At 40.5% G+C, this 21019-nt stretch overlaps 1 protein-coding gene across 1 annotated transcript in view; it reads right to left on the bottom strand.

Annotated features, from left to right (window-relative positions):
- Positions 1–14655, bottom strand: part of col25a1 (collagen type XXV alpha 1 chain) — a 134810-nt gene extending 120155 nt beyond the window's left edge. Inside the window, exons 1-2 of the mRNA XM_030779491.1 lie at positions 14359–14655; positions 14086–14155 (exon numbers count right to left, since the gene is read on the bottom strand). Coding sequence (XP_030635351.1) covers positions 14086–14155; positions 14359–14655 — 367 coding nt within the window. The remainder of the gene's footprint in view (positions 1–14085; positions 14156–14358) is intronic.
- Positions 14656–21019: the final 6364 nt, after the last annotated feature.

Here is a 21019-nt window from a genome sequence, read left to right as displayed (position 1 = left end):
ACTTGACCCACCCTTCCCAAACCTTCATCCTCCTGAACTTAATACACTGATCCCAGATATCATCCAAGTTAAAGAGTATAAGTAAATAGCCCCTAAATTCAAGAGCAACCAAGTCTCGGAATCATTTCTAATCTAGATGTCAAAATTTATTCAGAAAAGAAGAAAGCCCCTGAAGCTCTTTCTGTTGTTGAGGAAAACTTTGATAAAAGAACAGATTGTCAGCACACCATGCATAACCTGAGGTCTTAATATAAGGAATTCAACATCTAATGTTTCTTTGATGTCTCTTCGATATGACATTGCATTCCATCCTTTTTCATTACCAAAGCCCTCCTCACAGACAACACAGTCGGCTCTTAGACAGCAAGCATGAGTTTAGATTATCTATTCTGTATCTGCTTTCTAAGTGGTAACTGCAGTCTTTTGAATCAAAGCACCAAATGGTAGAACTCATTTTGTTTATCAGTTTAGACAACTGAACCTCCTCTATGTTCTTTCTGTTTTGTTTGCCATTTCAAAAGGGGAGCAAAAATAATAATTACTTCAAATTTGTTTCAGGTTCTTTTCCATCCCTCTCAGAAGGACTCACATTAACTGCACAAAGTTCATTTTCTCTACATCTAGAAGGATTCTATTCCTCATCAGTCTCATCTGTTTCACTTGCTTATGACCTAGCACACATTTAAGTAGTCTCACAAAGCCAATTAAAAAATATACAATTTCTTTGTGTCAATAAAGTGTTGCATCTGAACACTTTTAAAGGAAAAACATTTTTCTGAGAGGCAGGGAAAAGCTTAATTACATCTTGGGTTGAAAAGCTGTTTGCTGAAACCAATCCTACAAAGAAAATCATTTATATGACTGAGAGAGAATGGCATTTGGAAATTCTAGCATTTTCTGAGGGAAACTTCCTGTCAGTAGCTGTAAGGGCTTTTTTTGGCGTTGTTTTGTTTTGTTTTGCTATTTGGAGAAGAGAACACAGGGGACAACGACATCTGACACGGGGCGGGGGGGACAGAAAATCTTTTGGCAGACGTAGTACAGACAGAGACACAATGAAACAAGTTAAGTGAACAATTATTGCACTGCATCAGACTTGGCTGGTTTCTGTACACATGAGAAATTCTTTAGTGCAGAGCAATTAAACATGGTTGATTTGGGAAGAGGACACAATTCGACCTAGTTCTGAGATAAAGAGAAGAACATGAGTACTTCTCCTTATGTTAGATACTCCTTTAGCGTCTGTGGATTACTTGTGTCACAAACTGTACCTTGCCCTATTGCTTTTGCACTAGCAACATAAAAGAATCACAGACATATCCTTCTATAATTTTAGCCAGCAAGCGTCCAAGTTTTACCCTGGCCTATTATACTTTTCTTAAGTTTGGCTAGCCAAATCTAAATTGATTTAAATCAATAACTGAGAATTAGACGCATTTAAAATCCAATTATCCCGTGTCTGAGCATGAACTGTGGGTTAGACTTATGCCCTGTGCTGTGCTGAGGAGATACTGTATTTCTTTTTGCAGAATGAGAGAGAGACATTGCTCTCAGTATCGTCGAATAACACGGTCAGAGCTCTCGGAGGTTCTCAGATGGTAATAAGTATTCGGTGTTACAAATTGGCCACTTTTACAGAGGCTCTGGTGGGACATTAGCGGTATTCCTGAGAATGGGCAAAGCCCTTTGTCCACTTCCTCTGGTGTTTACTTTGGCTGGCTAACATTAATCCAAAAACAGGCCAGAAGGGAGTAATCTACCTGCTTTGTAATGGCTCCCAACTATTAAGGATGGCATATTAAACTCAAACCTCTCTTCCACACCCTCCTCATAAATAATCGCCTCTCCTTCCAGGCCCCTCCTCCTCCTCTATCTGGAACTCGCTGGTGCTCCACGGCCAAGTGCCACGGGCCATTCCATCCTTCCTCTGACAAGCAGTGGCCTCTTGAATGGGTGAGGCTGGCACATCGCAGCTGGGAACCGTGCGAGGAGAAGTATGAGGCCCCAGACCAATCAAGCTACGGTCCTGTCTGTACCTCTCAAAGGTAGCTAGGTAATATCCGGTATCGCCAGAATGTCCCTACTGCCCCTAGCCCGTTAAAACACAGCCTGAAGGTAAGGAAGTTTGGGCAACGCAAGCACTGATGTCTCAGGGTAATAGAGTCCATAATGAAAAGCGAGCAATTTCTGGATCTGTTGATGTGAGTGGAGACACACAGAGGAAAAATAAAATACCAAAGTATAAACCCAGACAGGGAGATGAGATTGCTTCAAGGGCATATAAATAGACTAGGAAATGCTATAGGAAATGCAAACTGACAGTGCTAACAAAAGTCACGTAACATATGGGCCTTTTTACACATATGGGAAGTCATAAATATGGGAAGTCGACAAATTGCTTTATATAGATGTAATTTTGTTTCAGATCCTTTGTACAATCCATTAAACCAATTTGGGTAATGATACAAGTAAATGAGCACGTCTTGTCGACTGCTGTTACTTTGCTTAGGGCGAGACATTTGGCTTTCTAAGACTCCATTTGTGTACAATGTGTGAAATTTCTAAAGGTTTACCCGCCTGCCCTTACGACTGCGAAGAAACTCAGATTTATGAATGTGAACTTTGCATAGAATAACTTCAGACCTCTGGGAGCATATATGACCCACTGAGTTTCTGCTTGAAATCTTAAGTTTCTTTGAGTTATGTGGTGCTATTCCCTGGCTGCCTTTCGAAACGAGGTACATGCTCTTTTCAGAAACTCAAACCATCCCCATATTGTTATTGATTCTGACACTCTATGAAATAAAGATACGTCTGTATCCTCTGTCTGACCTATGATCTATTCGCCGTTCATAACTGGATGAGACAAATGTACGTGATGATCATAAAATTTCGGTTACACATCTGATATTCCATAATCAATTTCGAACTTATTTGTTAAGTTTATAGGTTTATATTTTGCCTTGTAACTTAACAGGCTTAGAAAATGTTCTCAAAAGTATGTTATCCTCAAAAAAAAACAAAAAAAACATGGAATCATCTTGTTAATGCTACTGTTGATATATTTTTGAATCCAGAGGAAAGAAGGACTGGAAGTTTTTCAAAAGATTAACACCAGAAAAGTTCATTGCCATACATTGTAGACTTTCAAAATGCATGTTAATGAGTTTTTGTGTGTGTGTGCGCATGTGTGTGTGTGTGTGTGTGTGTGTGTGTGTGTGTGTGTGTGTGCGTGCGTGTGAAAGTTACAGACTAACACTTTTATCACTTTTTTTATCATTGTGTGGCTGGTTGAGCTGACTCTGGTCTCTCTTTGTCTTGAAGGTCAAAGAGACTGGGAGGAAACCAGCCCCATCCTTTCCTATTAAACTCCCGGCCTCTGGGAATGTCTCATGTTGAATGCAAAACATTTCTTTTAAATGAAAGATGATTTAAAATCCATCATTCAGTTTTGACTTTAAAACAAAATTACTAAGTTAACCCTATGCAAAAAAAAAAACAAAAAAAAACCCCCCACGCCTGATGACATTTAACCCATACGTCAGCAGCAGAGACGAGAGAAACACGAACAACCACATCATAGTCTCTTTTAATGGACAAGTCAAGGCAATTTCTTTTTCCTCCACATGACAGTCGTCATCCCCGTGTTACTGTGAGCTGTTTCCAACCTGAGCGTTCTCAGCAACTGTCATGGCTCCAGCCATCCTGTCTCTGACACCAATGTCATTTTTCATTTACCACTTGGAACCTTGCTTTGTTTCCACTTCCTTTCCTTCAGAGGTTCCAATAACCAACCACAAAAAAAAAAAAAAAAAATGCTGTCACGTTTCAGTCCTGTTTAATACCTGGAACCATACCTGGAACCATTTCACTGTAAATCTGATGTCAACATCGTGGCCACTGATTGGTTTGTCACGTGCTGTTATGGAAGATTATTTTGGAATGCGTCATCTGTATAATCTCACTTTGGGTATGCTGATTACTAAATAACCACATGAGAAACTTGAGTTTCATTTTGGTTAGCGTACACTTTAGCTGGGCTATGCCTCCAAAAAGAACCAAGAAACTTTGCATGTCGATGGCACAGAATATTGGCACCAGTTGAAATCAATTCCATGTCATTTGGAATTTCTCTAAAATGATGTGAAAATGTTGCTTTTTTGGCCTGATGATTGTATGTTTTAAAAAGCAAGTTTTACAACAGGTGTCTTGTCAGCTGTAAGAAATGGTACTGTGCACAATGTGAAATATTACCAAAAGATTTTTTTTAGGGGGGGGGGGGGGGGCAGCTTACAAACAACACTCTCTTCTCAAAAGTAATCTTTTTCTTGGTTCTGTCTTTTAAACAAACCAAAAAAATGCCAGCATTTCACTCTCTCATGGAAAGTGGTGTGTCTGTGAAAGTACAAAAAGTGAAAATACAAAAAACTAAGTAAGTAAAAAGAGACTGTGCACTCACAAAGACTGTGTCTTTGTGCATGATTTAGAGAGACCCAATTGATTAGTGTTCATTGTAGGCTCTTCAGGACACGGGGCAGGCTGTATCCAACCAAGTTCATCCAATTTTTATAAGCACAAGAAAAGACAGTCATGGTGTTCTACTTTTTGTCTGTGTGGTATGTCTTTTACTAGCTGGAGCATTAAAACCTTAATCACAATGGTTCCCTGTTCAATTAAACACTTCAGTGCATTCTTTATTGCATGGTTAAGGTCCAAGAATTAGACACATTAGGTTAATTATTGATAAGTGATAACAGATGGCACTCCATATGCAGTTCAAATATTATTTGACATGACGAGCATTATTAAATCCTTTTATTTTCACCATGCACAGGTATTATTATGAGTATTCCAGATCAGATTTTACTAGCCTCCAAATATAGCATTGTAAAATTGAATATTACCAGCCATTAAGCTTATTCAGCTTATTTTAAATTACCTTGCAATTCAATTACGTGGAGTTGGACGTGTCTGTCCTATTCCTGTTTGACTGATTTCGTGGGACTTAACCGAGGGCTTACACAGCTGTTTTCGCCCTGCGCTTCATCAGATACAAGTGTGTGAGACATCACATGAACTCGCATCATACCGGCACGAGAAAGTCTCCGGGCTTTACCGGGGTCACGGGGAGCCAACGTCTTGCCATCCTGCCCGAAGGGAACCGTATAAAATCCACTGCTTACCGTCAAACTATTCCCCAGCTGTGTTTCACTAATAAAAATCAGCTTTACGTGTATTATTCTAACCTTTAAAAAAAGAACGATGACATCATAACCAAGAAATGAGACCAAACAAAATGCCACTGACCTCTAGAGCAAAACTGTGATTCAATTATACTACATATATATATATATAGCATAAACTGTGGGATGGAATAGCATATGTTGAGGAATAAGGAATATATATATATATATATATATATATATATATATATATGTGTGTGTGTGTGTATGTGTTGTCTTTGTGTGGGTCTTACTCATCTGTCTCAATATATCTTATTCCTTTAAGTTTCTGTAAACGCGAAAGTTATCTTGAAGCATTTTCCACATGTTCTATCCATTTTATGAATGGAGCCTTGTGTTTGTAACGACGGCTCTTCTTCAACAGACTATAAAACTGATTCATCCTTGTTCTTGGAGCATGAAAGAATGTATGCACACTTCAAACAAGTTTCCCGCAGTTTATCGGTCATTTCCACTAAGTGAACTTGAAATTAATGTGCATGTGTGCGTGTGTGTGTGTGTGTGTGTGTGTGTGTGTGCGTGTGTGTGTGTGTGTGCGTGTGTGTGTGTGACTGAGTGCGTATGTGTGTGTGCGCATTTATTGTGACCAAAATGGGGCTGTACATTAAATTTATTACATACAGTCTGACAGTTATGCATGTGTGTGTGCATTTTTATATGTGTGTGTGTGTGTGTGTGTGTGTGTGTATCTACTATGTATCTTTTCAGACATATGAATGTTGAGAGAATGGAGTCTAATGGTGGGTGGCCTAGAGAACAGGAGAAAGTGCACAGTTTGATCCAACATTTTCACATTGACTCTGACCTCCCACACTCCATGGGGTAGTAAGCCTACATCACAACACCATGCAGAGAGGGCTCATCTGTTTCCCTCCCTTTTTTGCTTTGAAAAGTCAGACACTTGGATGAGGCTTGGTTTTCATATAAAGAAACTGGCATTAAACTAAGAGAAAGGGATTAGAATTGATAAAATAAAAAAAAAACTTGAACCACAATTATGTTCATATCATTTTAAGTCATCTCTGTATTGGATTATGAATGTGAGTGAATCTTGAATTTTCACAAAGAGTTTTTAGTGTTGCAAGGATTATAAACAATTACAGATAAACACATACTGTATGTACCAAATCTTTTATTTATTTATTTATTTATTTTTCCTAACATGTCATTCATTCATGCATTCTTTGGGTCTTAACAGAAGAATGTTACAGGCCTTGGTTCATGTCCTTTGACCTCTGTCATTGCCTCTGACTTTGAGACATTGAACAACAGTTCAACCCTGACGTAACACTCGCAGATGTGTTTCTGAGAGACTGAGATGGATATTAAAACAAGTGTCTCGCTGTGATGACATCAATCAAAGGAGACAAGTGTTGGTTTGAGTTACTGCTGCTTCAAAGTGTCAAGGTCTTAATCTGTTTTTATTTTAACATTTACATTGATGTTGAATAATAAAACCTAACATGCTACATGTTGGATACATTAAATTCCAAGGGGTTAAATGTATAGAAATCGTATCCAGTTACAAAAAAATGGCATGTTAGCACAAGACAGCAAATAGTCTCAAAGTTATAGAAGGACACATTTTCCACTTAGTTAAATATGCTGAAATCTCAGAATCTTGTTTTTCTGTCTGTCCTCCAAAACCATGCAACATGACCAGAAACAAACATTCCATGTTCTTTATGGTTTGCATTTATAACACAAGCAGGATGGAAAGGCAAAGCTTTGGTTCCATGGCATACTTAAGGTATTCACCAGCCAGTGATATTTGTACTGACTATTTCTATTATTTTGATACTGTGCATATCTGTTTTCTCTTACACCGCAAACAGCCAATCAAAAGCAGCCTGAGGAGAAATGCTTGCTCGTATGGTTACGCACTCAAACACAAACACAAACATCCATCCACATACATTCATAACGCGTGAGAGAGGTCCCTCAGAATCGTCCAACAGCGATTCTGTTTCGTTCCTCATTAAGTAGCAAATGGGGTATCAAATGAAAGACACTAGATTCTTTTGCGAAGAATTTTGCTCCAACTAAAACAAGGTATATTTTTCTCTGGCGTATTAAACAATTTCATTTTAAATCAAATGGATTTTGTAAACAGTTTAGCTCTCTCTTTGATGTCACTGTCATATTTTCAGAAAGACATCTTTTTTTTTTTCCATCAAATTGCACAGAATAATAAATGCGCACACAGAGAACATTAATATGCCAAATGAATAATTCATATAGGTTTAACCATGCTGGAGGACACGGCCAAAATGTTCCTTGGGTTTTTTTTTTTTTTTAATGAGAATGCATTTGACCCCACAGAGATTAAATTTTTAAATATTAACACGATAAAAATGAATTTGAAGAGCGTCATTGAAATATGTATTTGCGCGGGTATTTTTAGAAATGTTAGTTATACCACGAGACTGCTTCTTAACATGTTGCCATGGTGACCATGCATTGGTCACTTTATAGCCATTCAAATGCTGCTTATGCTCGTACGTCTGAACCTCAGCCTTAAAACCAAGTCGTAACCTCCATAGATGAGTCATTCTGTGATGTTCAGCACACTGGCACTGATCCAGGGTCAGTGGCATGGATTACAGGGTCACTGCACGTCAGTTTAACCGAGGATAAGAGAGAGAGGGGCCTTTAAGGAGTAAGCACAGAACATAAAAGCCTTCTGTTTAGGAGATTCCACTGGATGTGGTCAGTGTGGTAAAACTGTGGGCAATTCTTTGAGAAACCCCTGTGCCCCAGACACCCTTCTCAAGCTCTGAGTAAAGCCTAAAGGAGGATGACTCTTGTGAGGGTAGAGGAGACAGGGAAACCCCTTTTTATGTCAGCCGAGGGTGTGTGAGAAGAAGACAGGTCACTTTGTGGTAGTCATACAACAAAAGGAACTTTGAGAAAGAGTACAGTCGCTCGGGATTTTGAACTAAATGACTTACTTATTCAAAAACGGGGGCCACACACACGCGCGCGCATACACACATGCACTCGCACCCACACACACACACAAACACACGCACTCACACACACAGACACATAAAAGAAGTGGTTATCTGATGAAACATCTAATGCTAAGATGGGTACCTCTTGGCAATACCTGTCTGAGTGCTTTGCTCTGTTCATTTTTGGAAACTTAAAACAGTTCTTTTAGACCGTTGATGTTGTAAACTTCACACCCTGTTCAAAAAACATGTTTTCGTCCTCTGTTTAATACTGTACACTAAACGCTTTGTGAATATGTCCCCACGTCTCACAGCTGCCTATGCAAAAGCTGTGCCAAAATCCATTTCTGAGCTGCATTGTTGCGAGTGCCAGTCTGCATACAGTGTAGTGAGTGCAATTAAGGACATTTCCCATTCACTGAATTCATCTATGTTCCTCAAACTTCTCTGAACTAACAAAAACACTCAGCTCAGGCCTACTGCATGCTGGTTACTTTCCATTTTTTTTATTTATTTTTTTTTTGCAGTGAATTTGGTGTGAGCTGTTCCTAGTCCTGTTATAGCTCTCTCTAGTGTTGTTAGTCAAATATCCTGATCCTGGAACAGCAAAGTGCAACGCTGTTCAAAAAAAAAAAAAAATCACAGTACTACGGGGTGTCCTAAACGAGATTTGATTTTGCTAGTGTAGTGCGTTCGTGGATTCAGCTGGAAAGCTTGTCCATTAACTGAGCAGACAACATAGCAAGCTTCGAACCGCATAGCATTTCAAACCGCAAGTTAAAGCTTTGACAGTACAAGATCTAAAACTGTGGGCAATTCTGTATTCTTTAATCCAGTTGAAATAGGGGGGAGGTCTGCATGTGTTGTGGTCATGGGAACTGCTGTGTATGCCTCCAAGCTGCGTCCGTGGTAACAAGTGAGACCAGCGGGGATTCCTCTCGCTTTGCCCCAGACTCTGGTTCATCATCCGGGGAATTTTGCCAAGAAATGTCTGACAGGGCGATGAAGAGCCTTGCTGACAGTTATGAAAAGCTTTTTTTCTTTTCTCTTTCTCTCTCTGTCTGTGTGTGTGTGTGTGTGTGTGATTGTGCGTGTGCGTGTGTGTGGGGAAGGGGGGGGGGTCGTGTGTGTGTGTGTCTCTCTCTCTGTGTGTGCGTGTGTGTGTTTGTGTGTATGGGTGTGAGTGTGCGTGTGTGCATGTGCGTGTGTGTGTGTGTGTGGTGTGTGCCTCTGTGTGTGTGTGTGTGTCTGTGTGTGTGTGTGTGCCTGTGTGTGTGTAGTGTGTGTACGCGTGTGTGTGCCTGTGTGTGTGTGTGTGTGTGTCTCTCTCTCTCTCTCTCTCTCTCTCTCTCTCTTTCTCTCTGTCTTCATTATGGCTCCCTACAGCACTTCAGTCCTTAGGCTGGTTACCCGTGATGGCATTTTTCATAAGTCATGCTCCTCTTTCTTTTTTTTTCCCTCCTGTGACACCTTAGGGGATAGGTTTCTCTTATGTATGGACACAAAGAAGGGCAAAGCATCCCCCCACAACATCAGAGGGGCACTTAGATGTCACCATTGTGAGATTTCCCCTCCGAGAACTACATCAAAAGCACAGTCACTCTCTTAAAGCAGCCTGACTATCTAAGTCTGACAAATAAGGTTAGGATTCAGAGCAGTGATGCATCATCCTATATTTTAGTCTTACTGTCAAATTAGCATGATTTGCTACGCTGTAAATCACACTGTATGTTCTTGTCTTTTTCAGAGGCCCAAATAGCTTCACTTCAGTATTGTAATATGAAAAGTGACTACACAGAACACGGAGCCAAGATTACCACATTAGAGATATTGCATTGCATTTAAGAAACATAATTCTTTTTTTCATCCAGTCATGAACAGCTAGGCAGTATCTACACTTTAAACGCAGAAGGAGGTTTCTGTTAAGCTCATAGAGTCACAAAATATATCGCACCCCCCCTCCTATAACCCTCCTAAAGTGTCCTTCATTGCAATCACCCCCCCCCCCCCCCCCCCCCCCCCCACTTCTTCAAACCCACCCCCACCTAAACCCCCATCACCATTCCGGCAGCTCCAATCCCTCTCTCTCTCTCTCTCTCTCTCTCTCTCTCTCTCTCTCTCTCTCTCTCTCTCTCTCTCTCTCTCTCTCTCTCTCTCTCTCTCTCTCTCTCTCTCTCTCTCTCTCTCTCTCTCCCTCGGCGTACAGCAGCAGGCCGGGGGCTAACCAGAACCAGCTGGCTCCAGTGCCTCGCTGGGTAACTGCTTAGTCTTACCTCACACTCCCTAATTATGTGGCCCACCTCACCGGGTGCAAAGCCACTTTGGAGAACTCGGATCTTCTTACATCTTATTAATTACCTGTCTAATCTTTCTGAGCACGGTTACGAGAGAACCCAACGGCTGCCCCGTCGGGCCTGGCCGACGGAGCCGAGGGAAGGGGGAGCGCTTCGTAATCCAAACTCATCATCGCCAGTTTATACTGAATGGTCTTTCGCCCGTTGTTTGACATGTTTGTCTAGGGTTTCCATAGCTGTATGTATCAGCATTGCTGATTGAAAGCACATCACTGGTTTACCAGTAAATTGAAAAAAAAAAAAAAAGGCTTCACTCGACATAAAAGGTCAGAAAGGATAACATCAACAAATTAACTAGCTGTAAAATAAAAAAATGACGCCCTGAATTCAAGGAATTCTGTCTTAGTGGACTGAGACCATTAAATGTCAAAAGACCTACGCCCACTTCCTGGGAAAAAAAAAAGAAAGAAATTCATATATAATGGGAATGTCCACAGTATACTCGAATTGCAACTTGCATTCTAGTTATTTTTCTGTCTCTTTTTTTTTTTTTTTTTTCCTCCAGCATTTCTATTTCGTATTTTGTCTGCCAAGGTTTTCTGAAGCGTTACTAAAAAAGAGGGGAGGAACAGGGGCACCAGTTTGAAAGCATTTCTCCTGGCTGAGTGGATGTTTTTATTAAGGTTTCCATTAAACAACAGGCCTCCATTTGGAATGCAGATCCCAGGGTGGAGAACATGAAAAAGAGAACAGAAAACATGCGATGTTGCCAACATTGAAACTATTAAGGCTGTTTGGAGAGGGACACCGCACCGGGAGTAACAGCATGCGGGACTTGGCGACAAACACAAGCTCGGATTGTGGAGTGTGATAAGTGAGCAAAAGGGCCAGAGATAACCTCTCACAGAAACAGTAGCGCTGTGATGTAGCTTATCTCCTTTAGAGGTTGTCCACCTCTTTCTCTCTCTCTCCCTCTCTCTCTCTCTCTCTCTCCCTCTCTCTCTCTCTCTCTCTCACACTCTCTCTCTCTCTCGTGACAGAGTGTCGTGCACCATTTCTCCATCCCCTTTTATATGTGCTTTCTGCTCGATTAATTGTTTTCAAACTGAAAACGAAGACGATGAAAAACGCATTACATGCCTCTACAGTAGGCCAAGGTTCAGCTACGAGAGTCTTATAATGTACCATAAGTACGCCAACCGCCGTTGAGCAAACCAGAGTGTAGGATAACTGGGAGACAGACTGAGTCAAGAAATCTGCGAACATTCACTGAATGCGGTATTTAATAAAGCAATAACAAAATTGTCTCTGGGTTTTCCTCTGCAACACAATATCTATGGATTCCAGCAATGGAATTCAAATAGATACATAACCCCCTGTCCATACCAGAAAAGAAGCGTTTTTTCCCCCTTTGCAGTCCTATTTATTTACTTACAAGCACAATATACGACAGAGAGACAGACAGAGAAAGAGAGAGAGAGAGAGAGTGCTTGTATGAGTGTGTGTGTGTGTATGGGAGAAGGAGAGAGAGAGAGAGAGAGACAGAGAGAGAGAGAAAGCAGGAGAGGGAGGGTGTAAGTTTCAGGTCCCATGCATACACGAGAGGTGTGAGCAAAGGCCCTGTTCTTTTTATACTCGCTTGATCGTCAGATTGTCGGCTGAGTTAAGAGGGGCGCATTCGTTTTTTTTTGTTTTTTTTTTTATGTGCCTCATTTGGTGTGAAATGTTTTCATTGTTTTCTATTTGCAGTGAGCAGACACCCGACGAGCGGAAATGAAGGAGGCGCGTGCGACGGTGGATTTAAAGTAGAGGATGACATAACCGTACAGTGTGTCTCATTATGCTGTTTTTCACTCTCGGCAAAGCCTGTTAGCTCAATTCCACGTCTTTTACCCGCTGTCACTTAACAGGCTTAACGGATAAATAGCGCGCTATTGATTAAAAAACTCCCTTTGAAAAGATATCCGGCGTGGATAAATTAAAGATCATTTTTGCTTCGTAGGGGGTTTTGTTGAATTGTTTGATGATGACTTGTGGGTGATTTTTTAGTCATGTCAGGGACTTTGCTTAACCTCAGTGCATTTTCATCTCCTCTTATCTGTCTTAAAATCTGTTTTTTCTCTTCGGGTGAATACAAGAGTAAAAGAAAGGGAGTCAAATCTTTCCCCATAGCCGCCAATTAAATGTCCACATGACTGATGTTTACAGATCACCTTTTGAACAACTGTATAGCTTGCACTAAGCTAAAGCTATCATCTAAAGCTATATTTGTTGACCATATTTCACCCTATAGAGGTTGAACTCTTTTCACCCATAGTGGTCAGGCTTACTTATGCCTGGGTCTTGGAAACTGATCCCAATCTAAGCAGATTTTGAACCTCAACTTCGAGAATTCATGTTTCCATCTGCTGGCTGGATTGGGTACTTTCGGTCACTGCATTTCTGTGTATAGGTATTAAGGGACCACTCTCAAATAGGTAACTGAGATTGAATGGATTATTAAAGATATAAGACAAAATAAGGAAGTATAGATATTAACGTTTCATCCTACTAATATCAGATGGTTCAACAAGCATCATCCGACACTATAAAAACAATGATTAGGCAGAATTACTATGTATGTAAGCACTGAACTTCTCATTGATGTTCTCACTGCGGGGGGTAAACGTATCTGAGAGGGCAACACGGACCGGGGCAAAAAGACACTTCCCCTCCCCTACTCAACTTCTCAGCGTTACTATGTTTAGCCTTAAAATACCAGTCTTTCTGTTTGTAATAACGGACATACAGCTGTCTGCATCCTTCACAGTCCCCTTCAACTATCAACACACGACTGTCCGGACACATACATTAAAGTCTTCACAGTGCCCAAATGTTGCCATCAGCGTCTTGCACGTGCGGAACACTGATTTACCACAACGAACCCATTCTGTGGGAATCAGACGATGTAAAATGCACAATGGTAATTTACAGCATATTTCATGTAAATAACTCTAAAAAGCAGTAACAGCAAACTGTTGAGCAAACGGTTTTAGTTTGACATTGTGCCATGTATGACGAAAATGACGTTGATGCCAGTACTCCAGGACAGTTGTGCGATCTGATTCATACTTCATCTGAATCGCCACTCGTCCAACCACTAACCCTCGAGGAAACAAAGCATCATCTTCTTCCTAGGTTCAGTACTGATCAGTTGCTATGTTACGCAAGATACTGTCTTGAAGGCAAAGTTAAACCCGCTGCGAATAGAATCAAAGAGACCACTCTTTGGAATAAGTAGGCTAGGCAGTGCTGACACACATAGCAAGTAATTCACAAATAAAAAGGATAAACTGATCCCTGTCCCACTGTTATCACTAGGTTTACACAAACACACTGTGCTACACTTCGCACGAAGCGGAGCAAAGCAGAGGCGAACCACTGCGCCAGGACAGTGGATTGATGCGGTGCGTCCACAGCGCACGCTGTAGAACGTCTGTACGGAAATTAAACTTCTGTGTTTCACTTTCGATGTTCGATGTACCCCGTTAACAGCATCACTAACTCCTAGAAACACACACGTTTTCGTCAAATTATAATTTATATTGCCTTTACCTGGCGGACAGTTGCACTCAGGTGGGACTTCACGGGCAGTCCTTATCCGTGCCAAATGTTCGTAGGACCGCTGTCAAATCATTAAAAGAAATCAGCATGAACTCAAACGGGCGTTCTTGCACGCGAGACATTGCAATATGTTGCATGGTAACTTTCTTAATTTAAAAAACGCGAAAATTAATAATAATAATAACAATAATAATAATAATAATAATAATAATAATAATCACAATAATCACAATGTTAATAACACAATGTTTTTGAGAGACTCACATGTGAAAGCAGTTCATCCACTCTCTCCTGTATCATTGAATTAAACTGATCCATGGAACAGCCAGGGAAGCGATGAAACTGATGCCCGCCACTTCCAGTTTCCAAATCCACTACTCTGTCTTTAATCTCACCATTCTGAACACTCAGCAAAACGCAAAATGCGACGGACACAATCGATAATACAAACGAGATAACATTCAAGATTGTTCTGAAGCAGTACCGCCGCTTACAGTACCCATGTTCGCTTTCCATTTTTGCAGCGCACTTTGGGTCTTCTTTTGCTTCTAAAACCTTCATGTCTATTTCTAAACCTCTCACTATGCTACGCCAGTCTACATGCGGCACCTGATAAAGAATAGTTGAAATTCTGTCACCAAATCTCTCTTATACCGTTGCGTCCGACGCTGACTCGAGAGCGACGCCAATGCCAGTTTACAGAGACTTGGTCCAGCAGAAGCACGCTTCCTAACCATGGACCACTACTCCTGTTCAATGAACTCTCGCGCAGCCTAATTAACCTAGGAGTGATATCACGGAGCTGCACCTGGAAAGTTCTTTCACCTATGAAAAAATAATGCTAGGTGCTTACAAGATAGCTAAGTGCAACGTACCAATACTGTGTTGGTTGTACAGTGAGACCTCAAACCGTACGCAACTAGGAAATGCTTTTTGCGCCCCGAATTGGCTAAAGCGCAGCACATTCCACGCGGTCCGCTCAGCAACACGCCTCCAAATTCGAACGGTCCTCTGTGATTATCGTAATTTATTGACACGCTCTTTTCGTTCTCCTCATTAGCGACCATATAATTCAAATCCCACAAGTTAGCTACATCAGATCCGCTCTGAGTATGTTATAAGTAAAAAGTCTCACAGAACGAAAAAAGGGAGCATGCAATTTCGCGAGTTTTGAGGGATGATTACAAGTATAAAGACTTTTACACATTTAGTCGAATTTTATAAGCATTTTCAATTACTAATAGTTTCAGAGTTGCTTTAAAGCAATAATGACTTGCTTTTCGTAGTTATGATTAAACTACTGTAGAGTTCCTTTTTGTCCATGCAGTTTCTCTCTGTGTGTCAGGGTAAGCAGAAAAGGTTATAGCATCTCAAGGCAAAACCAAGACAGACACGGTAAAGTTTATTTCAAACGTGCTTTGGTCGCATGGCAAACTCGTTTGTGGAAGACAAAATTATGGGGTTTTCTGCTTTGAGGCAGAGCTGTGTCCCCGCAGGCTACACATGTGTAATTCCACACAGTAAACTCCATGGGTGAAACCGCATTGATCTGGCGTTCACGGCTAAATGGACCCCATGTGGAGATGCCGTGGTCGTCTTGCCTTTCCGCCGCCAGACATGCGGCTGTGGGGACGTCTAACCCCTGCATTTGTAGCCTGGTCAGTATGGGTGTCAGGGCCACGTGGAGGTTATCTTTGAATCTGAAAAACAAGATATATGTGAGCAATGAAGGTCTCTCAAACAGGTAAACTGACAAACAAATGGAAAACGAATGGGTATGCTGGCTTGCAAAGGGAAAAGGACAAGTTGCACTACGCGCCATGGCCGCATCACGGCGCGTTTGAATGAAAACGATTGGATTAGGCTATGCTCGCTAGCAGGCAGATCGTTAGGAATTAACTGCTTATGGTATCTTATATGCCTTCAGCAAACTGAAAATAGAAAGAGCAATGAAGTATCACATAAGACATTTAGGTTTATATGATTGCACACTGCAGAATAAACATGCATATAGAGACGCTGTTCCCACAAGTTGTCTCAATATGTTGTTTAACATAGCCAGTCTGCAATTTGACTTTGTAAACTGGTAATTGGATGTATTCTCAGCCTTCAGTTCATCACACAAGCCTCATGAGAGTGATGTAAGAAGTGGTCCCAGGTCTTGCATTCTTTCAGTTCTAGGTCTACAGCACAATCTAGTGACAGAACAGAGCCTTACTGGAGACTTAACACTGATTGTGAGTAGAATGGAAAACCATGTAATGCATTTCATTGTAAGTGATAGTTAGACTAAGTTCCAACATGTTTCCTTTTTACAAAAAGCTGATTTGACGACATTGCTGCACAACCCAGTAAAATTTTAAATGCATTCAGACTTTGAACCACAAAATAAACATGATGGGGACAAGATGATAGGTTGGAGATGGAGATATTTACTCAGCGGCTAGTTTATTAGATACACCATCCTGTTCACTGTAACGAATCACTTCCTCACAGAGTGACTGACATGGCTGTGGTCTGCTATATAAAGCAAACTCAGAAAAACTGAGGAATCCAGTTTCTGTAACTGAACTTTGGAATGGGCAAAATGACTGATTCTGATATGACCACTAGTGCTAGACTACTGGACAGTAGTATAAAACATGTATAGTACCTGAATGATTCAGTGAACATGACAGTGAATTCACTTTATTTAACTGGCACAAATAAATTGCACTAACCCTATGTTTCGGTTTATTAGAGCATCTTTAGGATAAGATGGAACAGGCTGTCCACAACAGGACTGTTCTGACATTCAGTCTGTAGTAAGATGCCATGGTGACCGCAGGAATCAGCCTCACTTTGGATTTTTTTTTCTCTAGAATCTGTTCCCTGAAAAATTCAGGTTCTTTTGGAAGTGAAATGAAGTCTAACCTGGGGTTAGATGGCTACATATGATAAAACCGGCTCCAGAGCGTAAGTACACAGCCCCTCCTATGAATGTTTACTTCTTGTCCAGTATTAAAAACTGCAAATGTTAACATCACAAGTAATACATTTCATCAGATTAGGTTAGAAGGCATGATATGTCTAGTGAGTTTTTACATTTTGTATCCTACATGCAGACTGTGACCTCTAGTGGTGTAAAATCTTCCTATCAGTTATATATCGCTGTGGTCATTACTTTTCATCGATTTATCTTTAATTCAATGAAAAATGGCTGTTTTGTGGGAAAGTATAGATAATACAAATTATTTCTTGAGCAAGCAGTGTTTCTCATTCACCGATAGCAGTGCATTTAAGCAGAAAATATTTTTATTAGTCCGCTGAGAGACAGATAATTCATGTAGATCACTGAATGACGTTCTCAGAGAACGAATGACGTTCTCAATCAATTATGACTCAACATGTCGTCTTAGAGGTTTTAAAATACGTGAAAGGAGTCTTAAACTTTTTGAAAGATTCACGTAGCATGTCTACAGAGTTGGACTTCGTGTATAAATACATGAGTATGATTTTATGCCCCTTTAACACATTTTTACAGCACGCGCAAGGTTGGTGGAGTGACAGAGAGAAGTACGTCAGTTCTTTAGTAGTGCTGTACAAGACGTCTATTCCAGCTTTTCCCAATCCTCATGCTCCCTTAACTGTGGACTAAAACTGTATTTACACAAAGTGTCCACTAGCTGGCGCCCCTCTCCTTTGTTACACATTTCCACAAACACTGTTGTTCTGTTTACGTACTGTTGCAAGATTTTTTATTTTTATTTTCTCAGATGGCCAAAGCAATGCTTTTACCATAGATTCTTAGTCTAAATAAAATTCTAGACAAGCTATCCTGGAGTGCTGTAATGTCCTAATTTTGAAATTCAACTCCGACAAGCTGTATGTAGTGTAAAGACATCTCTGCTTTGTTTATCAGCACGATGTAATTACACAGTAACAGAATTCCTCTTATACATCACGAAAGCCAGACATCAAGTCGATCTTTATCTCTCTCTCTCTCTCTTTCTGTGATTTACTGCCCGTTATTTTACAATTCAGATATCAGTTTTATCACTTTGTTCATCTCATTGTGTAGCCTAGTGAAATATGATACAGATACAGTATATGAGAGAGAGAGCACAGAGTACGACAGTAGAGAGGATTCTCTTCTTATCACCTCCTGCAGTGAGGAGAGAATGGTCTACTCTTTGGCGTTCGGTCAAAGAACAGCTTTTTCAGGTCACAAACACCTTAAGATGCTATAACGGGTGGACGGCAAAAAAAATTACACTGAGTCCTTCAAGGTCGCACAAGGTCACTCCACGACGAGTCACGAAAGACCCGATTTATTTATGTCACAATAGTGCCATTGCATACATAAGATTTACTCCCTCTACTTTATATTTATGAAATACCGTGCAACTCAGAGGTCTTCATACACCTCTCTTCAAACACATCTGGCATACACCTTTGACCTGAATGTCTAAAACACTTCATTTTCTCTGAGAAAAGGAGATATCTGCTGAGTTATCTGCTGTAGATGTTACCGAAATGAGTAATACAAAATGCTACCCAAATAGGGTTGGAAATAAATAAAATCAATTGCTTGTTGTACATTAGCCATCCGAAAATGTCGGAAGATTTTGAAGTATTTTTTTAACGCTCACCGTTTCGAATTTTTGTTTTATCTTTAAAATGAGAACATATTCAAACAAAATATCATCAGTGTAATCTGAGAGAAAAGAACAGATGGGAAGGGAGAGAGAAACTCGGACACGGTTGGAATTTTTTTTAAATTAAAAAAAAAAACAACTTCTTTTATGGGAACCCATAAGTCAATGTCAGATTATTGGTAGGAAAGATGTAAAGTTGTGAGTCACTACAGTCAATGTGAACCAGAATATTATTTCACCAGCATAAAATCATTTATTGAATCTTGAGGTTATATTTCTTAAAAAAAAAAAAAGAACACTCTGGTTACTCTTACAGTCCAAACCATTGTAATTTTTTTCAATATTGGGTTTAGATTGTTATCCAAGATCTTGTCCTGACATCTGGTTATACACAGTGAACAAGAAAAGAACGAGGGAAGGTGAAGAAGTGATTTGAAAAAATATTACCAACCTTTCACCAAAATGAGAAAAAGAGAACAAAAGAATTTTGTCATCAGTTTAATTATGAGTCACGCGAACATTCAGGAAAACTGTTTGCATGGTTACATCTAACCATCAGTATTGGACTACACTGAACCTTCGGGTACGTATGTGTAATTTCTCCATCAGACACAGCCCTTGTAACACTATCCTTTGAGGTTTGTTTTATTGAACCCTGAAAACACTGTAACACAGCTGTTTGGTCACTGTGTTTTCATTCTCCATTTAGTTCAAACTGATTTTTTTTTTAATTGCAATTCCAGGAAAGCAATCACTTTAAAAAAAAAAACAGTGGTTTATCAAAAAAGGTGCTTCGTCAACATGAGTGTCAAACATATTCTCTATCTGCTATTCTTATAATATTATATTAAGGTAACCACGCAAAATGAATTACGGTTGAAGTTTGATTTGATCGTGGAAACGTTCAATGGAGCGAGTTACTGATATACAGAGAACATCACAAATGTTATGTACTGTTGGTTTTATAGCTGAGGTCTGAATGGACAAGGGAAGGACTAAACTGATTCAAAATAATCTTTAATAAATATACAGGCGCAGATTAAGACCAGACCAGATTCGCAGTTCCTTGCCAACAATATTTTCAGTGTCAATAAGACCCATTTAGACCATTACAGCTCTGGTTTGTTTCAACATACACATTTATGCTAATGACTCCTTTAGTCACGTCAGGGCCCTTTCATACCGTGTTACGCCCGACCTGTTCTGTTTAGACAAAGCTCCAAGAAAGGGCCCGTCTGTCTCTGGGTCAGCAGCCCGCTTTCACTGAGCCGAACTGGGATTAGTGGTGCAACTGTTTATGCTGGCAGAGGTGAAGATATTCACAGCTATATTCTTGGGTGCTGTTGCTGACAACCAGACAGAGATCCGGTAATTATGATAAAATTGAAGATGACTCACCGCTGTGGACCACTGTTTACAGAATACAGCTGCCTAAACACTAAACAGAGGAAATTAGAAAAAAGACTTTTCATGTTTGAATAGATTGAGCAAGAGACTGTGAGAGAGAGAGAGAGAGAGAGAGAGAGAGAGAGGAATAGAGACAGAAATAGAGAGAGAAATGTTTGTATATAGGTGTGCATGTTCGTGTGAGTGTCTGTCTCTGCGTGTGAGTTTCTGTGTTTCTGTGCGTGTCTGTGTCTCTGTGTGTGTGTGTGTGTTTGTGTGTGTGTGTGTGTGTGTGTGTGTCTGTATCTGCGTCTGTGTGTGTCTGTGTGTGTGAGAATGAGTGCGCGCTGGAATTATTTGGGCACCTAGACAGACAATCTCTTTGTTTTGGATGTATTAACTCTAGTTAGCTCCGGGGATGTTTAAGTGCCAAAAATAACGTGGGAAGCGAGCCCTTACTCTTGTGCTTTTTCTGCGGGATTTGCCTCTGCAGCTGCTCTGGCGCATGCTGCCCTCCACTTGCCACTGTCACAGGATCTTGACCCTGTTTAACGACCAAATCAGAGAGAGAGATATTTCATAAACATAACTCTTCTTCAGAACTTTACGCCGGGGTGATGTGCTAGCCGCGTCGCTAATGCGGTGACTTTTTGTCTTAAAAGGGTAGAGCTAATGGGGTGAGGTCGCACGGTAGCTCAAAAAAAAGGGAAGAAAAAGAAAGATGGGTTTTTTTAATTCTTTTTTTTTTTTACAAGAAACCTCTGAAGCGTGTTATAGGACCCTAAACCAGGTGCTGGAAGGCAAGAGAAAGGGACGGTGACAGAGAACAGAGGGTAGGTATAGGAACAAAAGAACAGAAGAGCAGAGGCGGCTTCGGGAACAGTTGAATTTTCCTTTTTCGT

Source organism: Chanos chanos, chromosome 7 (assembly GCF_902362185.1).
Source record: "Chanos chanos chromosome 7, fChaCha1.1, whole genome shotgun sequence".
NCBI classification, from domain to species: domain Eukaryota; kingdom Metazoa; phylum Chordata; class Actinopteri; order Gonorynchiformes; family Chanidae; genus Chanos; species Chanos chanos.
The sequence above is the reverse complement of the archived record's forward strand: the minus strand, read 5'-3'. Positions and strand labels throughout refer to the sequence as shown.